General features: G+C 32.1%; 1 protein-coding gene across 3 annotated transcripts; it reads right to left on the reverse strand.

The window, feature by feature from the left end:
• Positions 1–305: 305 nt before the first annotated feature.
• LOC130622578 (CLIP-associating protein 1-A-like) lies at positions 306–25,536 on the reverse strand. 3 transcript variants are annotated; one of them, XM_057438051.1, is made up of 39 exons: positions 25,151–25,536; positions 24,767–24,845; positions 23,778–23,821; positions 23,635–23,694; positions 23,199–23,290; positions 22,958–23,033; positions 22,690–22,787; positions 19,917–19,978; positions 16,494–16,534; positions 15,734–15,827; positions 15,241–15,296; positions 15,035–15,127; positions 14,860–14,952; positions 14,703–14,752; positions 14,519–14,609; positions 14,240–14,284; positions 14,088–14,161; positions 13,937–13,996; positions 13,044–13,166; positions 12,620–12,781; positions 12,345–12,361; positions 11,796–11,981; positions 10,447–10,558; positions 8,958–9,085; positions 8,483–8,514; positions 8,071–8,199; positions 4,931–5,034; positions 4,503–4,566; positions 3,956–4,119; positions 3,578–3,800; positions 3,256–3,342; positions 3,090–3,128; positions 2,534–3,011; positions 2,107–2,303; positions 1,903–2,031; positions 1,610–1,747; positions 1,459–1,527; positions 1,233–1,352; positions 306–1,157 (listed from the first exon to the last, which is right to left on the reverse strand). In XM_057438051.1, exons 1-39 carry the CDS (start codon positions 25,349–25,351, stop codon positions 1,107–1,109), a joined length of 4,161 nt encoding a protein of 1,386 aa, XP_057294034.1. In that variant the 5' UTR covers positions 25,352–25,536; the 3' UTR covers positions 306–1,106. The 3 variants fall into 3 exon arrangements, with proteins under 3 accessions (XP_057294034.1, XP_057294033.1, XP_057294035.1); XM_057438050.1 differs by having other exon boundaries at positions 12,345–12,364; positions 25,151–25,535; XM_057438052.1 differs by lacking the exons at positions 19,917–19,978; positions 22,690–22,787; positions 22,958–23,033; ... (3 more) ...; positions 24,767–24,845; positions 25,151–25,536 and adding an exon at positions 16,662–16,803 and having other exon boundaries at positions 12,345–12,364.
• Positions 25,537–25,859: the final 323 nt, after the last annotated feature.

Consider the following 25,859-nt stretch of genomic DNA (forward strand, 5'->3'; position numbering starts at 1 on the left):
AAATGGTTTCTTTGTCCACAGTAACATTTGAGAAAAGTGCAATTAATCCAAACAGTCACGCATTCTCAACCTTTTTCTCAGGGTCTCTGTTAGCAGTCCGACGTTGTCAAAGAAAGAAAGGCCCGGGAACAAGGTTAACAAAATAACGATCATATTTAAGCTACTTGCATTTCTAGTGACAGTTGGTTTTATTTCTATGTACAATGTACATGCGCGCCATCTTGAAAAAAATAATAATCACAGAAAAAAAGGTAATGGGCAACCCAGGTGATACACCTTCGTGGAAACTAAGGAACAAAAAGCAGTTAGTATACCCGTCTAAGCTACGAATTAAAACAATTTATACATAATTTATAATGTGAAAACAAAAAAAAAAAAAAGAAAAATCTGCCGAATATAACCTGATGCAACATAAATCTCAGAGCTTAACTGCTCGTGGAAAGTTGTTCAGTGAAACATTACCTCGAGTATCAGTTTAGAAATGAAATAATTTTACTTTTTTAATAATAAAGTCATGACAAAGATGTTTGAAACAAAAATAACAGGTCAAAATAAAACTATTTCAACATAACATAATTAATGGAAAGCAAAAGAATAAATAAGAATAAAATATTAGTAAAATATAAAATAAAAAAGTTTGCATATATTTTCGTTATCACCATGATGCTCAGTATTTAAAATAAAATCTCCGCTGCTTAACGCCAGCAAGCATTTTTAGTAGGCTGTCATAAGCGCGTATGTTTCGTGTATGTGACCAAGATAGCAACACTGAAAGTGCTTTTCAACGTCAGCTGAAGTTTTTTTATTTTCGACTTGCCAGAAGTTCGACGATAAAAATGAAATATCAACTATAAGATTCTCAACTCCAACCGGCGCTTTCACAAACTTTAAATTGATAACTGGAGTTTGATCACAGTAGATTCTTATTTAGTGCGTTAAACCAGGAATTAATTTTTACAATACTATACACATCGAGTTGAAGCTATTTCTCTTCCCGCATCCTTTTGCGACAACTCTTCGTTCCACGCATAAATTCTATATCTAGACAATGGCGTAACCATCACGTGATTTTCAAGCCTTTCAGCAGCACTCTCACCTGTTGGAATTTACACACCAGAAGATTGAGAACGACGAATGTACAGGTTTAGCAGCTTCATCTACAAAATAAATATCACATTTATAAAGATGTGATAAGAACTAATATGTAGGAAAGCTGATAAAAGTAATCTTACCTTTGAACCAGCCAGATCTCTGAAGAAGGGCATTACAGAATCAGCGCCCGCCAAATTATGTACAGCAACTAAGCAAAACACTGCAGCTTTCCGAGCACTACTTTCTTCGTGGTCATACGCCTGAAAATAAAAAATAAAGATCAGTAAGCAAGCACTCAACGCAAGCTGTCAACTTTGGCTTGCCGAAAACTGTTTATTTCGACTTGCTGAAACAAATAGTAGTTACCTTTAACAGATTGAAAACAACAGCTTCAAGATGGAAATTCATGCTAGCACTATCGCAGTGTTCAGTCACCTGCATATATGAATAATATAAATATTACAAACAGGGCGCTACACAAACATCCTCTAAAAACCAAAATGGCTGTTTCACCTACCACGTTCAACATTTTTATAGCAGATACATTAGTGGGGAATTGTGCAGTACCAACCAATGTAGCAAGAACAGGCAACAACTCCATTGCTGGTAGCGTTTGACTGACCATTGTACAACACTCCTCTGCGGTTTTGGAAACCTAAATAATCAAGCATCAATTTTTACTTCGCATTAAAAAAAGAAAAACATGAACCTAGCTCAAAACTTAAGCTCTCGAAAAAATTCCACTTCGCAAATAGTAAGACCAAAAATAAAAACGGGGTTGCGTAAAAACAAAATTTAAAATATGTGAACCTCCTTTTGACTATCAGCCTCGGTTTCAAGAAGCGGTAAGACAAATGATTTGATATCACGACGGTACAAGTCTGGTTGAGATGAAGCCACTTCGCGAAGCGATCTAGCTGCCAGGCAACGAATAGTAGCCTAAATAACAAAAACAAAAACATGAACTCATGTAAGAAGCACATAAAAAATTACAAAACACAAAAAAATACTCGCCTCTTTGTGTCTTAAAAGCTGCAAGACAACAGGTAAAAGTGACTTCAACTTATGACCAATAATTTCTTTATTTCCTGACCGAATCATCTTCAATAGTTCAAGTAAAGCACTTTTAATGTCTTCGGAATCACTTGAGTTAGAGGGACCAGATAAAACAGTGGAAATCTGATTGACAAGATCCATGGAATTGCTGTGCTCTGAAAGAAGTAACAAATTGCTAACAAATTTAATAGAGGAGAAAAGATTTGTTTTGAAACTAAGAATAACAGAAATTTATAAACTGTAACAAAAAGGATATATTTTGTTTCTTTAATAAAAGTAATAGTATCAAGCATTATATTCTCGTTGATTTTCCTTTTTTTTTTTGCTAAGATTTTTCTTTTTCTTATCGCCTTATCGACACAGTGTTGAAGCTGTTGAGAGTTACCTTCGATATCAGCCTGTTCTGCACCATCTCCCACCCTACTGACTCCAGGCGATACCAGTGACGTCTCATAGCGCGGTTTATCGAACGATGACAGCCACATTGGGGAGTCTTCCTGTGTCACGTGGGTTGCATAACTAAAAGGTGTTGATGAATGCGAAGGTGGTCGATCCGCATACAACGGACTTGACGCGCTGTCATCGTTTGGAAATGACAATTTATGGGGAACCGGTATTCTAGAATGTAAATCCCCAGATTCCGGTCCATCATGCGAGTCGTGCCTTGAGGGTATTCTTGCTGCAGGAGAACTGTAAGAAGCAGGCGAATACTCCTCTCTCGTCATATAACTTCTCGTGTTTTGCTTCACTGACGACGAGTTTCTATAAACAGGTTTCTCTGGATGATCTCTCCGATTTGGAGCTGTATAATATCCAGCCTCCCGGTTGTATCCTGTCCCGTTAGTTGGAGTTTGTTGCTGCTCCTAAAAACAAAACAATCGTTAAAAATGTTCAACAGTAGTGTTTCCAATGGATACACATTTGTTGACAACAGAACGTACCTGTTTCATGTGAAGTTTGATGACACGCGTCGCTCCCTCCTACAGTAAACACAAAACTACTACACATCAATCTATGACCACCACGTCATAACGTAATGAAAAAAATAAAAAACGACACTAAAAAGGGCGGCACAGTGGACTTACAACTTTGGATGCATGTACGTACCTGTATAGAGTTGGGCACATTTGAAAGCATCATAGTAAATTCTGGCGTGTTTAATTGAAACAAAGCCACGATGACAGCTGATGCTTCCTATAATATGAATTTTTTGTTTTCGTAATTTTCTCCCTTTTTTTGATTTACATAAACATTTAAAAAGCAAAATTTCTCACAACCAAAAATTTAAATTTTCACGTAAAAATTCTATGACAGATCGCTGGACACACTGTTTATTTTTTTTCGCTTAATAATTTAGGGTTCAAAACCCAAATTAACATTCACATGTTAAATAGCGTTTTCACTTTCTTGACATGAACATAGAGCATACCTTTCTAACGTCAGGACTTTTAGGTTCAGATATCCACGTCACGATACGCGACACAGCTAGTCGAATTGGCGCAGTGTTAGTAAAATCACTCGCGTCCATAAGCGCGACAAGGCCTGTGAGATACTGCAACAAAGAGACTTTCATTTTCAAGCTTGGCGTCTGCGTGTTATCTGTCACATACTTTGTGATGATTTGAAACTGGTGGTCGTACGGATAAGAATCCCTGCAAACATAAAATATATAGCATTACATATGTAGTATAAAATATATAGTGTAGTATAACATATATAGTATAAAAATAGTATAAAATATACAGTATACGATATGTACAAAATAAAGTGAAGATTAAATTTTAAAAAACTTTTCTTTTTTTTTTACCTCACGACATCCAACACACGTGCTATTTTCGCCTGTGTCGACGTCAAAATATCAGTAGAAAGTCGTTGAAGTAATCGAGTCAAGAGAACAAACAGCCAGTCTTGTAAGTCATTCTTGCATTGAACGATGAACTCGCTTAGCACGTCCAAAAATAAACTGTAGATCTAAATATATCAAATATGCAATATTATAGATTATAATTAGCTATTTTTAACTGATTGATAGGAACCAGTAACGTTGACTTTACGATGTATTGTATTTTAAGAAAGATGTCAAATAGTGTATGGAATGAATTTAACATTGATGCAGGGACGCCATAGCGGTAATAACAGCAATTTTTAGGCTGTGTGTCCACGGTTTAGAATTTCCAAAGCATGAATTAACATTCTTTGATAAATTTATGACTTTTAAGTTAGCTGATAACATAACTTTTCTGTGTACATAGAGTATGTACACTCCATCGTTATGTAGAATGAATATAACATTCTCCTCAGTCTAGATCTAGAACATTTTCAAAAGTTGTGTTACAATGGAATTTTTCATTTACTTTTGAATTCGGTTCGGCAAAATATCTGTTGAAGGTTTCTTTTATTCTGATGACTTCGTCGGAGCTGAAATGAAAAAAAAAGAAAACATTCGAACAAACGACGGCACAAGAGTCATAAGAAATTAAAACCTGCAAAGAAGAGCGTACTAAGTGTAGCAAACCTACGACCTAATCGTTTCTTATTTGTTTGTAATAGTTTTTCGCATCAATTTAGTTGCAGATATTTTTAAAAAATACTTAGGTATCAAGGTTTATGAAGGTTTAAAGAATATTTAACAAGATCAAGCAGTAGACAGTGTAGAACTTGTAACAGCTCACTGAAGAATAGGTTAGTTCTGGTGGTTACTAGATAGTCAACACATAAACATGAGGGAAGTAAGACATTTACAAGAACCCTTCCTATTGCAGAAAAAAATGTATTTACAAACCTAAGCGAACGCATCCCATGTAGGTACGTAAGTAGCGAATGTAGACCATCTCGTTTCGAATTTGTTGAATCTTGCTGTAACAGTGATAAGATTTCCGGATAATTCTAAAACGATACGAAGTATTGACAAAATAACAAAACATATATACCTACAAATTATGACCTACAAAAGTTGATTGGAAATACATTTAAATTTAAGGCTTTTTCATAAAAAAATGTTTCCAATTTCCAATCCCAGGATCCTCCACTTTGAAAGTTGTCACAAACAAACAACATGTGTGTATACCTGCGTTACAACAAAACACGAAGAGTTGAAAAAGTCGGAAGATCTCGATAGTGAACTAAAAGAACTTTCAGAAGAGTAATCATCATGAAACAGGAGTTGTCTTGGAGATGACGGTAACATAAGCTGTCTTGGAGAGGACGGCAATATATGTTGCCTCGGAGATGACAGCAGCAGATGTTGTCCTGGAGATGTTGGCTCTGCATGTCGCCTGGGTGATGGTGATCTTATAGCTTGCGGTATTCTACTTTTAGGATATGGACTCGACGAGAAATCATTTAAAGTGACGGAATTAAGATTATCTAAAGATTTTAATAATGACTTTTGCTTGACATGTCGAAACGTTGACGAATCATAACTTCGTCTTAAGTCAATATGACGCGTCAGTGACGGCGAATGGTCGTGTGTATCCATAGAGCTTGAACTACGATTATAATGTTCAAGGGAGCTATGTTGAGAACGGAATGAGTGTGAAGTTGCAGGTCTAAGGTCCTTACATTTTCCACTCTTTTGTTTAAACCTTTCACAAGATTTAGATCGCACCGGCACAGGTATGGACGACGAATTTCGTGACGACGAACGAGGTGTTGAACATGATAAATCGGCAATGGATCGAGACAAACCACGTGTTTTCTCACACGAGCGAGTTCTTCTAGTTTTAGCTGTGCTTGGTGACTTATGACTTAAAGGAACGATAAGTGCAGGAGATAGGGAGCGATTGTAGTCGTCTTCTTTGAAATATGATTCTTCGAAGCTTGATCTACCATTTTGTTTTTTGTGATGGTTCTGACAACCGTCAGTATTAGTATTGTTATGGTTAATGTCAAAACCGTTTTCGTGTCTTTTTGTTTTTGCGATTTTTGGAATTAACGACTTTTGTTTTTTCGACTTTTCCCTAACAGCCGAAAAAGCTACATTTCTTGAAACAGATCTCCTGTTACGACTAAAATCGGGACTCGTAAGTTCTCCTTTATAAACATAGTCTTTTGGTTCGTTACGAGATAGAGCTTTCGATTCGCGGTGACTTCGCGCTGACGAAGAACGCTTAATATTAGAGTCGCATAGTGTCTTGTGCGATGGATGATTTATTTCGTTGTTATCGAGTTCTATGGAAGTTGTATTTTTTGCGAAAGATAAACAGGGTGAATGGTAGTCTTGTAGATAAGCTTGTATATTTGCCGGTACCGGCACAATGTCCAAATAATACAACATATCTTCAGACATGAAGGAGAAAAACAGTAATGACTCTAATAATACTATCTCTAGAAAAACTTTTCTTGAAATGTTTCCTTCATAAAAACACGTGTATTCTACACGCTTAGAATTCCAACATAATACATCAACAAACTTTAACAACAATCACTTCTTCTATTCTGTATAAAATAATTTTTATTTTTTCTTCTATCTGCGTTCAAAATGAAAATGATTTATATTCCGTCTTTTTGCCCTCATAAAAAAAAGAACTCTTTCTTCAACTCAAAACTACAACTTATCAATTATGCAACACACAAAAACAAAATAAAAACTTCTTTTCCCAACAATAAAATTAGAAACCCAGTTGAAGCGCTCCTCAGAATCGCACATGACGTCATCACTTGATTCTTCCCGTTACAAATATTTCATTCCACAAATCAAACAAAAATTCCGAACGACAAAACTAAAGTTAACTTCGCTATTTTTTTTTCAAGAAAGTTCGCCATCTTAATTATTCATCAAATTACACACTCTTTTTTTTATAAGTTAAACACATTGGAAAAATTGTTGATCGTTTAGACCCCCTCTCGAGATTTTAAAAATCTGCTGGAATTTCAAACCTTCACAATAGACGCCAATTTACGTCTAAAATTTTAAAATTACTGCAGAGTGTTTAGGGACACTGTTATATTGTAATGTATAGTGACAATGAGTTTACTAACATTCATACATGTTTTGAAAGTTTTCATTAATGGTTACTTCGGTATGAAAAGTATTACTCAGTTGGTCCCGCTTATTCCGACGAAAAATGCCCTGTCTATTGTTTTTAAGAGGAGCCACAAAATCAGTTTGAGAGTCCAACGATAAATAAAAAAAATTAAAAAATTTACTAATAATTTACATTGTTTCGATTGCACTAATTAAAATTATTAGTTTGTATTAGAAAAGATTAACAAAATTAGGCAGAATTTTATTTCCCCCACATGAACGAAAACATATTTCTTACTTTCGCGAAAAGTATTAGTAAGGTCATTTTAATTATTTAGCACTGCGATGGAGATCGACCATATACGATACCCATCAGAAACAATCTGTTGTCATTCTAATTATGGCTTTGTAAGGTACCTCACAAACAAAACAACTTTCTGACTCTCTACAATTTCTGCTAGTGAATGATGGTTTCGCATCAACCTCTAAAAACATTCAAATTCGTACCACCCAGTGAAAACTTACAGCAAAGTCAAACAAACTTAATGCGAGAAAATGCAAGATTTGAAGCGTAGAAACAAACCCGAGAGAGTCGAGAGTCGAGCTAGTTCGAATATTATAACCACGTACGAAACAATAGGCCAATACAACTTATTAACGAAACAATGAGTAAGAAAAAAAATGTATTTTAGGATTATCAGAAAAAAGCTGATATAAACAATGAGGGAGAAATAAATAATAAATGAAATGAAAAGATGAGACTTAATAAAAGTTTCAGGTCCTGATAAAATGAAGATAGCAAAAGTCACGTGACATTTTGTTGAAGGAACGAAACAGTGAAAACAATCCCCCTCACGACTGCACGTAGGACGCCATAAAATAATTCTCGTGCGAATGACGCTTTAGAGTTCCCATAAATTGTTTTCGAGCCACAGAAAACATGAAAATATTCTTACTTGTGATATATTCTTTTTGGTGTTTGAATCATGTGATAGTATACTTGAAGTATCGCTTTCATCACTCCCAGGGCCGTTTACTGAGCTTTGTGAATTGTGGCGGTCCCGTCGATGAACTTTGTTGCGTTTCTGAAATCAAAAGCGCATGCGCTAAGTTTAAAAAACGTAAACAAATAAATAGATGAATAAATGGATTAATAAATATATGTAAAAATGGATGAATGAAAGAATGAATTAATGAATGAATGAATAAAAAACAGTGATTGATTAAAAAAATAGGTGTTTTAGTGGCAGTAGAGTGAATCAATGCAAAGAAACAGAAAATAAAGAAATGCATTGTAAAATTTCACTCGCTGCAAGACAAGACAAAGAAAGAAAAGTATTTAGGTATCCATAACACAGATCTACTTACCAATGCATCCCACAATGCATCTTCTGTTACACCTAAGTCAAAACAAAGAGGTTATTACGTCATCAAAATTAACTCGGGTTATTTCACGAAAAAGCACTTTTGCTTTACTTTTCCAATCTCTCCATACAAACAAGCAAGCAGTTGCGTTTGATTCCTCCCAGGATTAGTATAATATTTCTCATTCAAAGTTTCAAGGAAAGAAAAAAATGCAGATTAAAAAATGCGGAATAAAACGTTGCGGAATTAATGTTTGCTAATTTATGTCCGCAATTTTTAATTCCGCATTTCTAGAAAATAATGAACATGCAACAAAAAGAGTTTTTGAATCACTGTGACAATTTTGATTATTTCTTTGTCGTCAAAATCTCTTCACTTATTTGTAATCTCTTCACTTATTTGTAATGCACAAGTCATGTAAGTAGGAACTAATTTATTGTAGAGTAGAACATCAAGTTAATAAACCTCTCATGCATACCTGCTGTCGACGAGCTTCCGTTGCGATACCGCATCTCATACTGTCCTGGCATTTGTGAACGAACTGGACTTGGATCACGACTGGTTTGGCGAGAACTTGATCGGGATGATGGGCGAGATGAATTTTTACTATAAGTAGAAATAATGATCGTGGTAAAATAGGAGAACGGAATTTTGATACCAGCATAATTTTTACAAGATCTTTTTCAGCCACAAAATGTAACTTGTAATATGTGTTGAAACAATTATAAAAAGCTTTGCAATAAAATAAACTGTGAATGACTAAATAAGTGCCCTGGGCGTTAACTAAATATCAAGTATCAGAGGCACAATTCTTTTCGATGGTTCGTGTAAGTTCTTGTAAACTCACAAAAATAGTTCCACATGAGCTTCAGAGGATGTTAATATACGAACATTTTATTTCCAAATATAAGAGACCAAGTATAACAGAGCTGTAAAAGTTTCATAATTTAAGAATTCGTCATGGACGATTTACGAATGTAATATGGTGTATTCCAAACGCTTTTGATTTTACTGCTCTTACACTCTTAAACATGGGCGTTTATTTATACATGGGCGTTTATTCATCCATGGGCGTTTATTTATCCATGGGCTTTTATTAACATCTCAACTTTACTCTCGACATTTTACTCTCGCACTTCTTCAACGTAAAGTGGACTTTTTTTTCAAACTGACACTCAATAGAGCCTAGTGTTTTGCTTTCTTTTAACATCGAAATATGAGTGAAATTTTTCTTTCTGCGAATTTTTTGTACAGTTTTTAAGGTATCTATCTAATTAGTTACCACACACGAATTAAATATAGCTTAAATGTTTATTTTAAAGGGACGGAAGCTGTTGTGATAAAAATAAACAAAGTTAATCCATGAAGTTTAATATCTATCTATATTATAATAATCTATAATCTTCTATAATCTTATCTATGTTATAAAATCCCTGTATACGTCTACCTGTCACGAAAAATGGTACCACAAGTAGTAAAACGCACGTGATACGACATAAAAAGGACGGGCGAACCTACGGATTTATTTTACGGGTCACTGACTAGTTGGTTAAATGACAGGACTACAGACCAAAAAAATATCTTAAATTATCATTTTAAAAGAGGTAACTTTTACATATTCTGATTCTGAAGAACTGCATGAAATACCTTGTTTAATAGATCATAAGGTGTAAGTTCCTTTAATGGATCTAGGTGCGGTCCTGGTTTTATTTCACCTTCATCTTGACCTATCTTACTTATCATCATAAAATACTTTCCGCACGATTTCATTCGTTTAAATTCTCCAATTGAGTCCTCTTTCGTAGCGTAATAAATTTGGAAACATGAAAAAACGCTCAAACCACACACTCCTCCATAACTAAACGATGTGCTACATCTAACAAGCCCAACACGGTAACAGAAAACCAATATATGCGGAGGTAAAAAGAGCAGATATCCAAAAATAAAAATAACTTTGCATAACTCACGCTGGTGTTGGTATTCTTGTTTTTTGGGGAGAATATGTCTTCATATAATCTTCAGATCTCTCACGACTGAATGTTGGCATCAAGCGCTTTGGTGAACCTGCCCGACTCGACGCTAAAACAGAGAAGTGCATTTATTTTTTTTTTTGCTTCGCAACATTGTGCATACTACAGTGGACACATTTACCTAGATAAAATAATACGCGTCTACATCGTCTCCAATCGGCTTGCGTGAGCCTAATATCAAAGTCCATCCGGAGCTATTCTCCTTAAAATTTACCCAAAATGTTGTTTTCGCTGCTTCAGGGTTTGCTGCATACACTGCCTTGTCTTTGAAAAAAATTGTTTACAAAATGCTTGCATAATTTTATCAACCAATCACAGTAGAGATAGCTAACATTTAGCAGCAAGATAATCTTTTGTCATCATATTTGTTAAGTTAAACCCTTTTGTAAAAACTTCAAAATAAACTTAATAAGAAAAAAAACAGGAGTCATTCTGCTCATTTCTTAAGAACATTAATAGTAATGATATATCTTATTAAAACCCTTTGCGACTAATAAAAGAATTATTATGTAAAAATGTTTTTTGTTTATTTAAGATATCAACCCTAGGTATGGTCATGCATAGGACACTAAGCACGAATTTGTTTGTATTATCAAAACCTTGAAGTATGAAGCGGCATATTTAAATTTAAGCTCTTTTAAAAAAATGTAACAGGATAATGTTAACAGGGCTAATTTCATATCAATTACATGCACTGCAGCAGACTATAAACAAAAACGTACGTTCAACTTGTTTGTTGGGGGGACTCTACTAAATAGTAATAAATTATAAATTCTTTCCTGTTACAGTTTTTTTTATAAACAATTGATTTTTTGCACTTCATTGTTTAACTACTTAGGAAAAAACGTCTCAAATTGTTTGCCTGGGTATGTTTATTAGGCAAAATATTTATTTTCAAAGTATTTATTTGATATATATTATTATCACTTATTCCCCGAAACAAATTGTCTAGTAATTGTTTACAATTTTGGGGCAATTGTTTAAATTTGACATTGTTTATAAAAAAGGTTGAGGTCATCATCTTTATTAAATGAAGGTTCCGAGTTTCTGACTAAAACATATTTTCGTTAGTTGTCTGTAGACAGGCTGGTTGTGACTGAAAAGTTTGTTACCTTGAGTTGCATTACAACAACAAAGTATCAATTTACAAGTAAGACAAAACAACCCTGACTGATTTTCATAACTCCCAGTTTACTCTTCACTCCGGAGCTGAATTAGACATAGAATACAATCTAGACTACATATAAAAATATAAGACACAAACGCAAAAGATGTGGCACACTTACGCTGTGAAGTTGCTGATCTTTGTGCATATCTTGATCTACCTTCTCTTACTTGAGCGCGTATGGTGTGTCGTTTCATATCATCACACGACTTTTGTCGTGGACTCATTCCAGGCATTACACGTTTATAATCCAGCTGGCTTGAAGATCTTTGCATTGGAGGTACAGCAGGAGGACCCATCACTCCGTCTATTAAATGTGAAGGAATTAGTTCCTCATACGGTTAAATATTGGCAGCAAATAAAATCTATTCCAGGGATTAAATGTTTGATTAAAAATATGTCACGGTCCAACATAATTACTGAGATAAGAGATTAATCTTAAGAAATAATTTGGAAACTTAAATGAATCATAAATACTCGATTCATATTTTAGGCTGACGTATATTGTTGTTATTTTGATGGCCTACTGTAAACTGACCTTCTCTGGGTTGCATTAATCTCTACATTAATCATAGCGAGAAAGTGTTTTTATTACCCACGATCTTAATAAACGATGCAGTAGAAAAATTTTTATGTTATTGTGAAAAAAGAAAAAAGTTAATTAACTTACTTCGAGTAGGTTTCTTGCTACTAAAAAAAAAATCAGCATAAATCAAAGATTACAATGTTTTGCATCAAATTAGAAAAACCTTTATATATATAAAAACAAAACAGCGAGAGTAAATGGAAAATAAAATTTAACAGTGAAAATAAAGAAGTAACTGGTTGAAAAAACAAAAAGCCAGTACTGTTTTTTTATTAACAAATCACAGTAATATAGAATGTTTTTTTACCATACTTTTTTCTCAAAATCATTTAACATTTAACAACTTCAAGAGCACGTACCTTTTAGCATCACTTGAGCTCATCGTTCTGCTGGGTTTAGACGATGTTGATTTAATTCTTCCATAGCCAGTAGACGATGCGGGTCTACTTACACCAGCATTGATCAAATTTTTATCACTTTGTAAAAGCTTCTGTTTGGATGAATCGAGCTTCTCCATCAAGCTTAAAAAATAAACAAAGCTCTTTAAAATATACATCTCGTGTTGTTTTCACGAGAAATTACAAGAACTCCTAATTTTTTTTCTAAATATTTTACAATGACAGGACCTTTTCTAATAAGCACGACTGCCAAAAAACAGTAAATTTTTGAACATTCCAGACTGGTTAAGTCCTGGAAAGAAAATCTAGAAGTCAAAAGGAGCTTGAAACAGTGGAAACAACATAGGAGAAAGCAAACAGTATTTAACTACACGAAGAAACCTACGCATCTGCTCGTATTTTATAGTGATCAGCAAAATGCCAGTACGCCCTACGCACAGCAGCTCTTGCTTCAGAATCAGCATCTGATATTCCTTTCCGAATGGCTTCTTCAAGTAATGCCACATGACTAAACAAAAAACATTGTTACAAGCAGTATATTTTTTATTCACTTTTAGCAAAGCGTTTTTCACTATGATGTTTCAATGGCTATTTTGTACAAATGGTTCATCTCTCCCGACCATTTTAGTCAGCAACTCCCCATTTACTCATATTAATGCGCCATATTTTAATTAGTACTACCAACATGTACACTGAGACAGCTGTTAGCCTGATTGGAATTTATAACTCTCATGCATATTTTTCACATCACAATTTCTTGCATCCTCAGAAAAAAATGTTGTGATTTGGCAGACACTTTAAATGATATATGACTACTGCTACATACACACGACTACAGTTTATTGTTTATATAGATGTAAAGTTAAAAAAGACTTTATTTCTGTATTTGTATTTATAATCTAGTTTGCTAAAAAATAAAAGCCATATTTATTGATGATCTTCAGTTTCTAATATTCTAAAAATTACTGATCATAAGTAAACAATATCACTCCTGCATGACCATCTGTATGACTTCGTTTCATAAATCATCAGCTGTTTATGGCAGGGTTGAACATTTTAGTCATGTCTGTGATATTTGCCACATATATTTTTGAGATTTTTGTAGATATTTATTTATCTAGATATTTTTTCTTTATTATTTCATTATTTTTTTTTAAAAAATAGACATATTGTATGTTGTTAATTCTTATTTGTTTGCAAATTCTAACTTGTAATAAATGTAAACTGTATTCCAAATATGATCTTGAAAATCAATCACATCATAACAAAGCAGTGTACCTTTTCAATACTGATGTGTCCCACACTTCTAGTAACAAGCCCATATACTCTGCACAGCGCCTGAAAAAACATTTTGATTGATCTAACTTTGCTGTTAAAAACTGCAGGTGTATTTAAAATGGTGATAAAGTGACAAAAAGTCATGACAAACCTTCTAATATCTTTTGACTTTGATGTTAGTAGGCTGCTAACAATTACTGGTATTAAACGTGGACTTGCAGTATGCTAAATAGATATAAATAAATATTTTTAAAATATAAGATGCAAAATAGAGCCATTGCCATCTTTAAATAAACTGCATACTTTAATGATCAAGCGAATAGCAGCATGCCCTGATGTTGACATTATCTAAACAGAAAAACAAAAACAAATACATATAAAATTTCACAAAAAATTTCGGTTTAAAAATAAAGTTCGAGAGGAATATAAAACAGTTACAGAAACTGCTTCAGAAATTATCTTAAAGAATGTCAATTCAAACTCCAAGAAATATATTTTTGTATAGTCTTTGTCTACCACATTCACCTAAATTCTCCTAAGAGATTCCTTGAAGTACAAGGAACAGTATAAAGTGATACATACTTTTGCACTATTTGGTATTAAATTAATCAGAGGTTGGACCATACATTCAGCTAAGTAATCAAATTTATTCTCCATCGTTGATGACAGGTAGCTAACAAGTAACAAGAAATGTAAAATAAAACAAGACATATAGAAAAAAACGGTGTTTAATTTCTTGCTCAAATTAAAAAGCAATAATTTGTACCTCAAAGTAATACAGGCTTCCCGTACAACTGTGGAACGTAAATCTTTTACCTAAACGAATACAATTAATATTGTGGGATATTGAATTATTATGTTATCATTATTCAAAGTTCGTCATTTTTGCAATCAAAGAAGTCACAGAAAATCAAAGTACTCACAGAAACTTTCAGAGCTCCTTCTAAATCTTTAATCAACTTTGGAAAGTTGTCAATCTGATATGAAATCTTTATTAGAGAACGCAATTGCCGCAACTATATAAAGACATTGATAATAGAAATATACAATAATATAACACTCTAGGAGTTGCAACAAACAAAAAAATCTTCAACGTACTGCTTCAACACGCTTTTCCCAATCAGCATTTGCGTTTGACAAGATTTCGTTTATTTTATCTAACTCATGGGGAAAATCTCGAACAGAAAAAATCTAAAAAAAGAGCAAATAATAAACTATTCCATGCTCTTTTATATCATGCACAAAGACACAACAGTTGACACAAAATGTCCTTGCTGAATTGTTTTTGACCGTACAGTACTCACCCTGGCCTCTTGAACTTCTTCCCAAGCTGACATGAAATCTGTTTCATCAACTGCACCTAAACGTTAAAAGCTGTATTTTTTAGTTAAGGCTGCGTTTTTTAATAAAGAGTTGTGCAGGGCTCAAAACACATCCAATTCTTAATTCTGGCTGTTTTATAACAACATAAAACCAAAATCCCTACAATGTTTGACAATTTTGCGGCTTCATTATTATGAAGAATGCAAATACAGAAGTAAGCAATAAAAAACGTATGAAAACCATCCCGTATTTGAAGAGATTTTGCCAAAATTTAAGAGGGAAATGAAAAATTACTAAAAATCAAGCCTTTCATTTTTTAAAGTCAGAGAGGCATGAAGCAAAGAATTATCAGAAAGAAAACAACAGTGGTTAACAATTTTAGGATTCTTTAGGAGGCTTTCCACTTGTTAGGTTGTTTATAAGTGATTCTACGAGTGTCAACCTAAAATAAAACCATCCAAGTAATTTTGAAACCTGAGCTGATTCCTCTTTCAAGCACTGCATGATTCTTTTTCTTGTCACCAGCACTGAAACTCGTACTTCTTCGAACTGATGTACCCTTCGTAGACTGGAATACAGAAAAGAGAAGGTCAAATCCTAACATAAATCTAGAGGTTTCTCTATTAAATATTGTTAATCAGGATAATGCAAGATTTTCATACAACAGCTAGTAAAGCATAATTAATCGGAAAAGACCTCTCAAGACAAGCACCTCTGCATAACTAAACTTGTATTATTTTTAAAAATAAAATACACCATTACATAATATTTTGTTTTACGTGTTAATTCACATTTTATCGTCAACTTTCACATAAGGTGTTGTTTAAACTTCATAATTAGGTTCATGTGTAACCAAAAATACATGAATGTTCTTCTTTTATATATGAGGTTTTTACGCAACATTGTAAAACTCACATAGGTAAATGTATAGTTACATTTACACTTGTTGCATATTTTGCAACAATAAAGAAACCTCAAATACTGAAAATAAAATTTATGACCAGTATATATTTTTTAAATTATAGGTTTCGATCCGCAAATTTTATGTAAAGTAGGTAAATTAAATATGCGAAAAAAAAGATATGATTTGCGAATTGCGATTCACTATTTATTACTTCAAACGCTGAAATTAGTTAAATAAAAAAAAGAAGAAAAGAAAGCCTGCTTTTATTTCAAATCTGTCATTATGTGAAATTTAATAATAAGTTATCTTCTAAAATGATAGCCAGCTCACCTTCTTCCTCTCTGGCGAAACATAAGCTCCGTCAGTTTGTGCTAAAAAAAATATCAGGTGTAATTATACAAAATTTCTTTTTTGAACAAGAACAATGTTGTGAAAACATAAACAAAAAAAACAATAAGATAAAAAATGCTGACTAACAACAACAACAACAACTTTTACCTTCCAGATCTGATAAAGTTCTATAAAACGCAGTTAAGTAAGATTTTGCATCAAGCTCATAACAACTGTCACCACCTTCATAGTTATTTTGTGATTCATGTGAAATTTCAACATTTTTAATAACCATTTTACTTGGTTTTTATAGAAAAAAAAAGATCTTTAACTAAACTTTGTAACATAAATCCTTTTCAGAGGAAGCGTTAAGATGCATCATCGTCCTTATATTTACATGATCCACAACAAGGAAAAAAAGGTTTGTACAAAATAAACATTTTGTTTGTGAACTAAGTGTTGTGTAAATATACTTTGGAAACATAACAATAGGACCACTTTTTAAGAAATACTGTTGTATGGATGAAAAAATTGTTTGTTGCTATCCAAAAATTGAATAATTTGGCCGATTATTATTTTTAAATCTGATGCTTATTTTTACATAGGTATTCAACTCCAGTATTGGACTTAGACAGTAGATTTAGTTATGAAAGTAAATAACATATAAATATGACTAAAAAATGAAACAGATAACAAAATAAAAAAACAAATAGATAAAGAAACAAACAAACAAAGAAAATAAATATTGTTTCTTCACGATTAAAGGAAGGTTTACAAGATAATAAACATAGCACCTCAGATGTTTTTAGGGTTGCCCTATCTGAAAAGATTTAAAATCTTTAAATAATATGTAAAGCATTAATAGTTTTGCACTGCAATTTATGCAAATAAAAGAGAGACAAATAAAATTAAACAGCTTGTCTTTCTTCACTTTTTGTGACCAATTTACCTAATTTTGCCTGCTCCAGCAATAAAAAAACATTAGAAAATATATATTTTTTAACAAAAACTAATTTTTACAACAAACAATTAGTGCTGTCTTAATTCAAGAAGAGGAGACATGAAAAACCATTATTTTTAGATAAAATTAACAAATGTATACAGTAATGTATTAAATAAAAATCCATCAATGAGATAAACATCAGCAAAAAAATATTTGCAAGGTTAAGCAACATCGTCACTATGCACACACACTTTTCATTGCAGTCAATGCAACTTTGATTTGGCTAAAGTTTTTCTTAAATTAATTTTCAAACTCAACATCTCGATTAATTTCAATTAATCCTCCCATTATAATATGTTGATACTAATCCCTCACCAACTATAAAAAGCATACCAGGACCCATTAGCAACAAGGTTAAAATCCTTCCTACATTAGAAAAGTCAATCAGGGAAATTAAATTACTGTTCAAAAAGCATGCAGATATAAAACAATAACCAATTCACTAGTTAAAAATGTCAACATTAGTGATCTCCATAGTTTATACATGGAAAGAGTTTCAGTACAAATTTTTTGTAAGCAACCAAGTTCCTAAGTACTCAGACAGAGATTTAGCCAGGCTAAAAACTTGAAAAGTTAAGTAACTAAAACTTAAACCTGTACAAATTAACACACTAAGCAACTTAACAACGCTAATCAAAATTTTGGTCTTAGCAATTGAAGCTAAAATAAAAAATGGAGTTGCTAATAAAATAATAAAAATGTAATTAAAAAGCACACGTATCAACAATAATTTTAGTAAAATGATTTCTGCTTAACCTTCGACGATAAATCTGATCACACACAAATTAAATATACACTTTTAACCTCCTTAATATTTCTTTAGTGACAAACAAAATTTGTGAACAAATTAGAACTGAGTTGATTCTCTTATCAAAAACACAAAAGAAATTTCGTTCCTCACTTACTATATATGGTACATTTTTTTCTTTCCTCCCCTTTATTATTAATAGCAAGCAATGCATTTATATGTCAGTCTACTTAAAAAAAATAATTATAAATTTTGATAATACTTTTTATGTATTTCTAAAATCTCTACCAATAGCTTATTAAAAAGATAAATCTGAGTGAGTTCCTGTCACTACAGCTCCGTTTCCTGCATAACATAACGACTGAGTGTACCATTACAATAGATGAAATCCAATATAAAAGACATGTTATTGCTTTTTTCATAAGCTGTCAATAGTATCTATTCACATAATTATAAAATCAAGTTGTGTGTTACTGGGTCGGAAAACGCTCCTACTTAAACATATTTTTAAGGACTTATAATTCTTCAGTTTATATTAAATATACAGCTGTATGTTCACACCTTTGTCACGTAAAAAAAATAATAAGCAACATAAGTTCAAAGCACAGTTAATAACACAATGCTGATAACATAACAAAAGGCAAGTTAAAACATTAAATGACATCACTCTATGACATCATTTACACAACATACTACCTATACACACTAATGCCACACAATTTGCGGTGATCCTCTGTTATCAAAAATAATAACAGAAATTATAACGGTGCCACAACATAATAACACTATTTTTAATAACAACACACCTTTAGCTTCCTGTTTTAAACAGTTATCAGTTTGTTTGCACTTAAATAATAAATTTATGATTTTTAGCAACAACAAGAAAGTAACTATATATTTGAAAAATTTACAACACTTTACTTTGTAATTATTTAAAAAATAAAGCACTCACAAATGTCTACATCCATTAAGTCACACTGAGGGTCATTTAACTGTAATTTAATTTCCATTAGTCTATCCATTTAACAAATTAAAAACACCAGATACAACAAAGATTTGATCTCTGGGATAACTTTCTTGTACTACTAAAAAAGCTTACAAAAAGCCAAGTCAAAAAAAAAAATAGACCCAAAAAGAATGATTCTTTGATATTGAGATTATTCTTTCCTTGGAAAAACATGGAAATATTTTTTTATTCCTTTCCATCTTTAATATGTGAACAGATGTGTATATTATGAATAATTTATGTCCAAAGAAAATGCATTGAAAAATTTCTATTCCAATAAACCCTGAGTTTCGTAGATACCATAACATTAATAGCTTGTAAGATATAAAAACAACAACACACATACACAAAAAAAATTAGTGAGACAAAACCTATTTGTCAATAACACCAAAACATTAAAGAATTTGACTTTCTATGTGTCTTGCCACAGTTCTCTACAGAAAATAAAATAAAAGGTAGATGGAAAACACCTCAAAAGGCGAAATAAAAATCATGGTTCGAAACTTCTTAATTTCCTTAATATCTGCCTCTGGAATATTTGTGCACCTTCAGAATGCATTTCTATATATTTTGCAAGTTTGTGCAGTATATTTTATATCTTTGTTGTTGTTGTTGCTGTTTTAAAGTTATTCATTCGTTGTTTTCTACAAATGATTAAGAACTTACAATTAGCAACCATATTTCCAGACTTCTGTACTTGATCAAACTTTGATAAAATGCTGTTCAACCTAAAAAAGAAGTAATGAAAGTTTCATATTTCTTCGATTTATACCAGACGTGAAGTGTTTTATTGTTCAACAGAAGGTAAACAGCAAGACTTGTGTCTTAAAATTAAGTATTTCACATAAAATTTGATGAGTATTTTGCATTAAGGGCAACACTTGGTATTTTGACAGTCAGAAGCATTTCACCTTGCTGTTAGCAATGACTTCAGTCAGCACAATAGCTAAAGGTTAACAATTTTATATAAGAATTGACATTTTAAGGAAGTATAATCTTGTGTTAAAGTCTATCACCATTTTTATTTGTTCACTGTGCACATTGTTGTGAAAGACAGAGCATTGTAATCATGCATAAATTGCAAAAAAATAGCCATGGATGATGTTGTTGTCAATTGACAAAGTACTAAAAATGATAATTTTCTTTGGATACCATGCTTAAACAGATAAATACTGTGCAAATATTAAAATTCTAAGGTGGTTTATATGTAACAGACCTTGCCATGATCAAACTCCAATTGTTCTGATCAGGTTATTTCACAAGATATTGATTATCAAACAAATTTCACACAAATAAATAAATAGACGTTTTGTCAACAACAACAAAATCTGAAACATAAAACTCTTGAAACAAAAAAAATACATCTCTTATGAAACGAAACTGGTTTAGAATGATACAAAGTCAAAAGAAGAAAAACTTGCAAATAAATGCAGAATGATGACCTTGAGGTACTAAAGGAACACAACCTGCTTCTGTTAACTAACACAAGCGAGAAGTATATAAAGAGATCATGACAAGGCGTGACAAATGTAAAAATTACAGCGTTGTGATATTTTCAAACCCGTCTTTCCAATCTTCAGATGAAAAAACGCCATCATCATCATCATTGTAATCCACAATTTCCATCGTATGAAGCATATCTTATGTTTATTTAAACTATTAACACAATTATGATAAATGTAGGTATTCCATACAAAATTAAAAATCTCCAGTTGTGCTCTTCTGATAGCATTAAAGATGTCCTAGAGTCTTATATCTTTATAATGGTTAGCAATAAAAACAATACCCAGACGAACACGTCACTAACATCACTTTGAAGTCAGAAAATATAAACAAAAGTAAGTGGTTGTGGAGAAGAAACAAAATAGCGAAAGAAACATCTTTATGATCAATAATGCTAGAAGCCATTTTAAAATTTAATATTATATTATTTAAAAAAAAATAAAACTAGACTTCAAGATGTAACATTATTTTCAAACCTATTAATAGATCAAAGGTTATATTTTTTGTGTTTAAGTTATCATGCAAACATGGTATATTATGATATCAGTAAGTGTAAATATCTTTGTCTTTTCTTCTGTTTATACACAATGGCTATTTTTTATTTTGAAAGAAGAGGAAGGATTTCAAAAAATAAACATAGGCTTTTGAACTTTGTAAAGATTTTGCAAAGTGACAAAATAAAATACAAGCTTAATCCAATACTGCAATTTTTTAAATCTCTTTTGTCAACAACTCAACTAAGCAGTATTATACCAGATGATTTACACTTAGACACCTCTCACGTTTTTACTTTGGCTTGACACATAAAAGATTTAGTTGTTTATTTATTCTCTAACATCAGCAATATTATTCTATGGTTGGAATAGACAAGTAATGGACTTCCATGTTTTGCACATAAATCAACTTAAAAAAATAGCTACCACACATATGTATATATATTTACTAAGATCAGCTTTGCATGATATCTCCATATTTATACTAACTACACATAAACAACACTTTCTTAGAGAAGTTAACAATGAGCCTTTTTGTCACCATTCTTTGTTTCCCTTACTGTCAAAACAAAAATTTTTTGACACACTGACAGAACATCCACTGTCACCTGGGATTAGCTAATTATAATGCATTTATGAAGCAAATCATTTCCTGTATTAAACATTTTAATTGGATGAGAAAGTCATTTAAAGACAGTTGCACAAAACCAACCACAAGTTCAATATCAACAACATAGACTTAAAAAATAAACTTAGAGAGAGTAGATGCAAGTACTTAGAAGATATGAAAACGGAAAAGAAATAACTGGCCCTAATGTTAAACCAGAAACCTTATCTAAAAACATCTACTGTCTATCTATACACTGTTTTAAGTGCTAAATTTGGAGTATATTTTAATTAACTATTTCCAATATACACTGGGTCACCTATGATAACAGTGTTTAGCAAGCAAACATTTGATGAAATATCCTTAAGAAATTAATCTTCTTTAAGATAAAATAGAAATACAGCACAGTCTTCATGCTTTAAAAATTGCACAACTCTTTACAATATCCCACATTATCAAATCAGAGGGCTTTTGTGTATTTAGCAAGCAAGAACTCAAGTAGAATTGCAATTATATACAAATTATTTGTGGCTATTTATTTCTACAGTATTCAAATAAAGAGAGTTTTGATTACCCAGGGGAGAGATGTTACAACATTTAATTTCTTAAGATGCAAATGTTCCTTATTAAGCTATATGTAATTTACTACTGAAATATATCACATGATCTCCTTTCTTTTATTTCATGTTATAATTGCATATAGCTCTAATATTAAGCACAAATAAATATATCTTTAGGATGGAAGAAGCTAAAATTAATCATGAATACTTTTCTAAAGGAACCTTTATTTCTTAAAACTTTTTAGTTTACTGATAAACGTAAAAAAAAATATTACTTTGAATCAGAAGAATATTTTTTGGTTAAATCTGTTCTGAATCTTTCTCCAACATGACGATATATCTCAACGATTGTGTTAACAGCTGTATCACGAACCTAAATAAATAAATTTCATACAAATCAGCACAGAAATAGCAAAATTCATTACAGTTTTTCAAAAACACCATGAAAGAAAAATTCCTACCCTAAACTTCAAAATTATTAGGCTGAACAACCTGAAATGTTTCACAAAGATTGGTAATCAAAATGGTGCACACACAGCTTACCTGGCCTGTAGGATCACTTAGAAGTTTCACAAGATGTGGTGTGATTTTGTTAATTTGAATACTTGACGCTGTAAACCTACAAATTACAAACAAAATTATCAAATGTCTGGATGCAGTAAGTAAAATTTAGTCAACTAAAACAATGCGTTTAAAAGAATAAAAGTCATCCAACACTAAAACAGCTTAAATCGTTTATTCCTTGCTTAGTATTTTTACCAATGGGGAAAGCTAACAAACGAACCTGTTAATTGTTTTGGTTAAACATATCATCAAAACTTCCCGAACACGCCAGTTTTTATGATTAAAACTCTGACCAAGTAAATCAAACACAAACTAGATAAAGAGATAATAAAAAATAATGATCAATCAATAATAAACTGTTCTTAAAATATTCCATTGGTCTTGCCTAGTGACAAAACAAAACGGTAATCTTGTTTCCATGTCCATAGCTAAACAACTTAAAAAACATAATTAGAAACAGGGGTGTGACGTGACAGGGACTTTAACCTGCAGAATTATTATTATTATACTTTTAATAACATCAGCTTATGTTGATACTGACTGCATATAACAACCAGTTAATCTTTTGCAAGACAATGAAATCATTCTTTCTCTTGTCGCAATATTATGACCACCACAACATAATTAAATCAAATTAGTAACCAATAACAACATACTTGAGGTGATGACACAGGACTGATCAATTTAAAAATTAGATTTAAAGCTTGGTCACGGACCTAAAAAATAAAGAAATATACAGAAATAATATAATCATAAATATATATTAACACCCAGGTTGTGTCACACAAGCAAAACTTACAACTTGTTTTGAATCTCCCAGCCGATCAACCACAGGTGAAATTACTGTAAAAAATAAAATTTTAAGATTATAGGTTATTATTATTTCACACAGTTCTGCTAGAAATTTAGCTAACGATGGAAAGAAACAGAATAAAGACAAGCTTTATTTAGTCTGCAATTACACAAGAGCATATAAATATGAAATATATTTATCATATATGAACTTGCAAGAAAAAAAACATCTCTAAAGTTTCCAAATATTGTGTTAGGTAGCTAGCCAGCTATATACATGCTTGCATGTTTCAGGTTTCTTTAGATACAGCAACATATACAGAATTTAAATATAGTTTACTTATCAGAATTAAAACATTTTATTGAAAGTAGCTTTATTTTCTTATAAACCTGCCATTTGAATAGCCCATTTTGTTTTTGTTTTTTAAAGGACTTCCCAGGAAATTCCCATGTGGTTCTTGGCATGGGCAATACGCATCCTCAAGTACAGAATTTTGTATGCATTCCCCATAGAACAGCAAAGAGTCATTCTTTGCTTGGCCCATAATAATCTCTTATTAACTTTAAGTCCACAAGCCTTCTAGTGCAGTCAATACAGCAACGGCCGAACAAGGAAGAGTTTGTGGGGTCCACTCGATTCATCATCTTTGCAATACTTTGAAAGTCAATGTGCAGGTTTATCAGTATTAGAATTATAAAAAACCTATATAAGTGTCAGAAATCTTGCATAAAGAGAACCTTAAATTCCTATGCTTCTAATAGCTACATTTTTAAATTTAGAAACAAAGCCAATTTTCTTAACGTAGTATGTGATTATAAAACTAAAGATGGCAAACTTGCTGCAACACTATATAAAGTGAATAATGGGCGCAATTTTACGTTTTTACAGCTTACCAGTGGCTTACAATTTGGAAATTCTAAAGTCTGTAGTATACTTCAATACAAAAATGTCATGCAAATATATGATGTTCTAGCAAGTAAGTTAAAAACACTTACTTCCAGTGATATGGGGTTTAAATGACTGTCCCATTCGTTCTGCAATCAATCCCATTAACTCCAAACCCTGGCAGGAAACCTAAATTTAATTCAGTTTTAAAATCAATAAATGTGTGATACTGATGAAGACATGCGTGGACTAAATAAAATATTAAAGCAGGCTTTTTCAGAACAATCTCAATATGTGTTAAAAAGCAAGTATTTTTAAAGCATACTGCTTTGGCGACTTGTCATAAAGTTTAACATTCTGCAGATGCTATTAACAAAACACTAAGTCATTTGGCATATTTGTGGTAGTATGTACAGTGCACCTCTTCTCAAAAAGCCTATGAAAGACAACTGCATAGTACACAGAACAGATTTGACAATAAAAAAATCACTAACCTTGAAGTTGCTGCTTGCAATCCATGGAACTAAGCCGTCAGCTATCTGCCCAACCACACCTCCACTTATGGTGTTCGATCTATCTTGTAAATATGTTGATAGGTCCTCCGCAACTTTAAGTCTTTTGTGAGTATCCTGGGTATTAACTGCATCTCGAAATTCTTCAAGCGTATCATTGTCAGTCATGACAACTCCTGGCATAATTTATTACAAACCATAACATTGCAACATTTTGTCAAATGTTTTATCAATTTATATTTGCCCTAATTCTATCTAAATCAAAACCGTGCTTCAAAAAGATTTGTATATAATCTAAATAACAAAAATAAAACTAACAGTGACTTAAGCTTAACTGAATATATTTACAAAACATAACACGTGAACTTGAAAGAAAAAAACATGGGAAGACTTTTTTTACTGCACCAACTCACTAAATCAATCCCACATTAAATAATAATTTTCAAAAAATTACATCTTCATGTTCTTGTAAAAGCTTTTAATGGTGGTACATTCAGATTGCTTAATTGGAAATGTGGTTTGGATCATTAAAAATAACAAAGACATGCCAACACAACATCCTGAAATAAGAAGCTAAAAAATCAGAGAAGGATCAACCCTGAACTACAAGATAAATAAACTACTCTTCTTGCATAACCTTTTGTTGTACACACACAGTCATATAGTTACATTAGCTATCTATAAATGTAAT

Source organism: Hydractinia symbiolongicarpus, chromosome 12 (assembly GCF_029227915.1).
Source record: "Hydractinia symbiolongicarpus strain clone_291-10 chromosome 12, HSymV2.1, whole genome shotgun sequence".
Classification (NCBI taxonomy): Eukaryota; Metazoa; Cnidaria; class Hydrozoa; order Anthoathecata; family Hydractiniidae; genus Hydractinia; species Hydractinia symbiolongicarpus.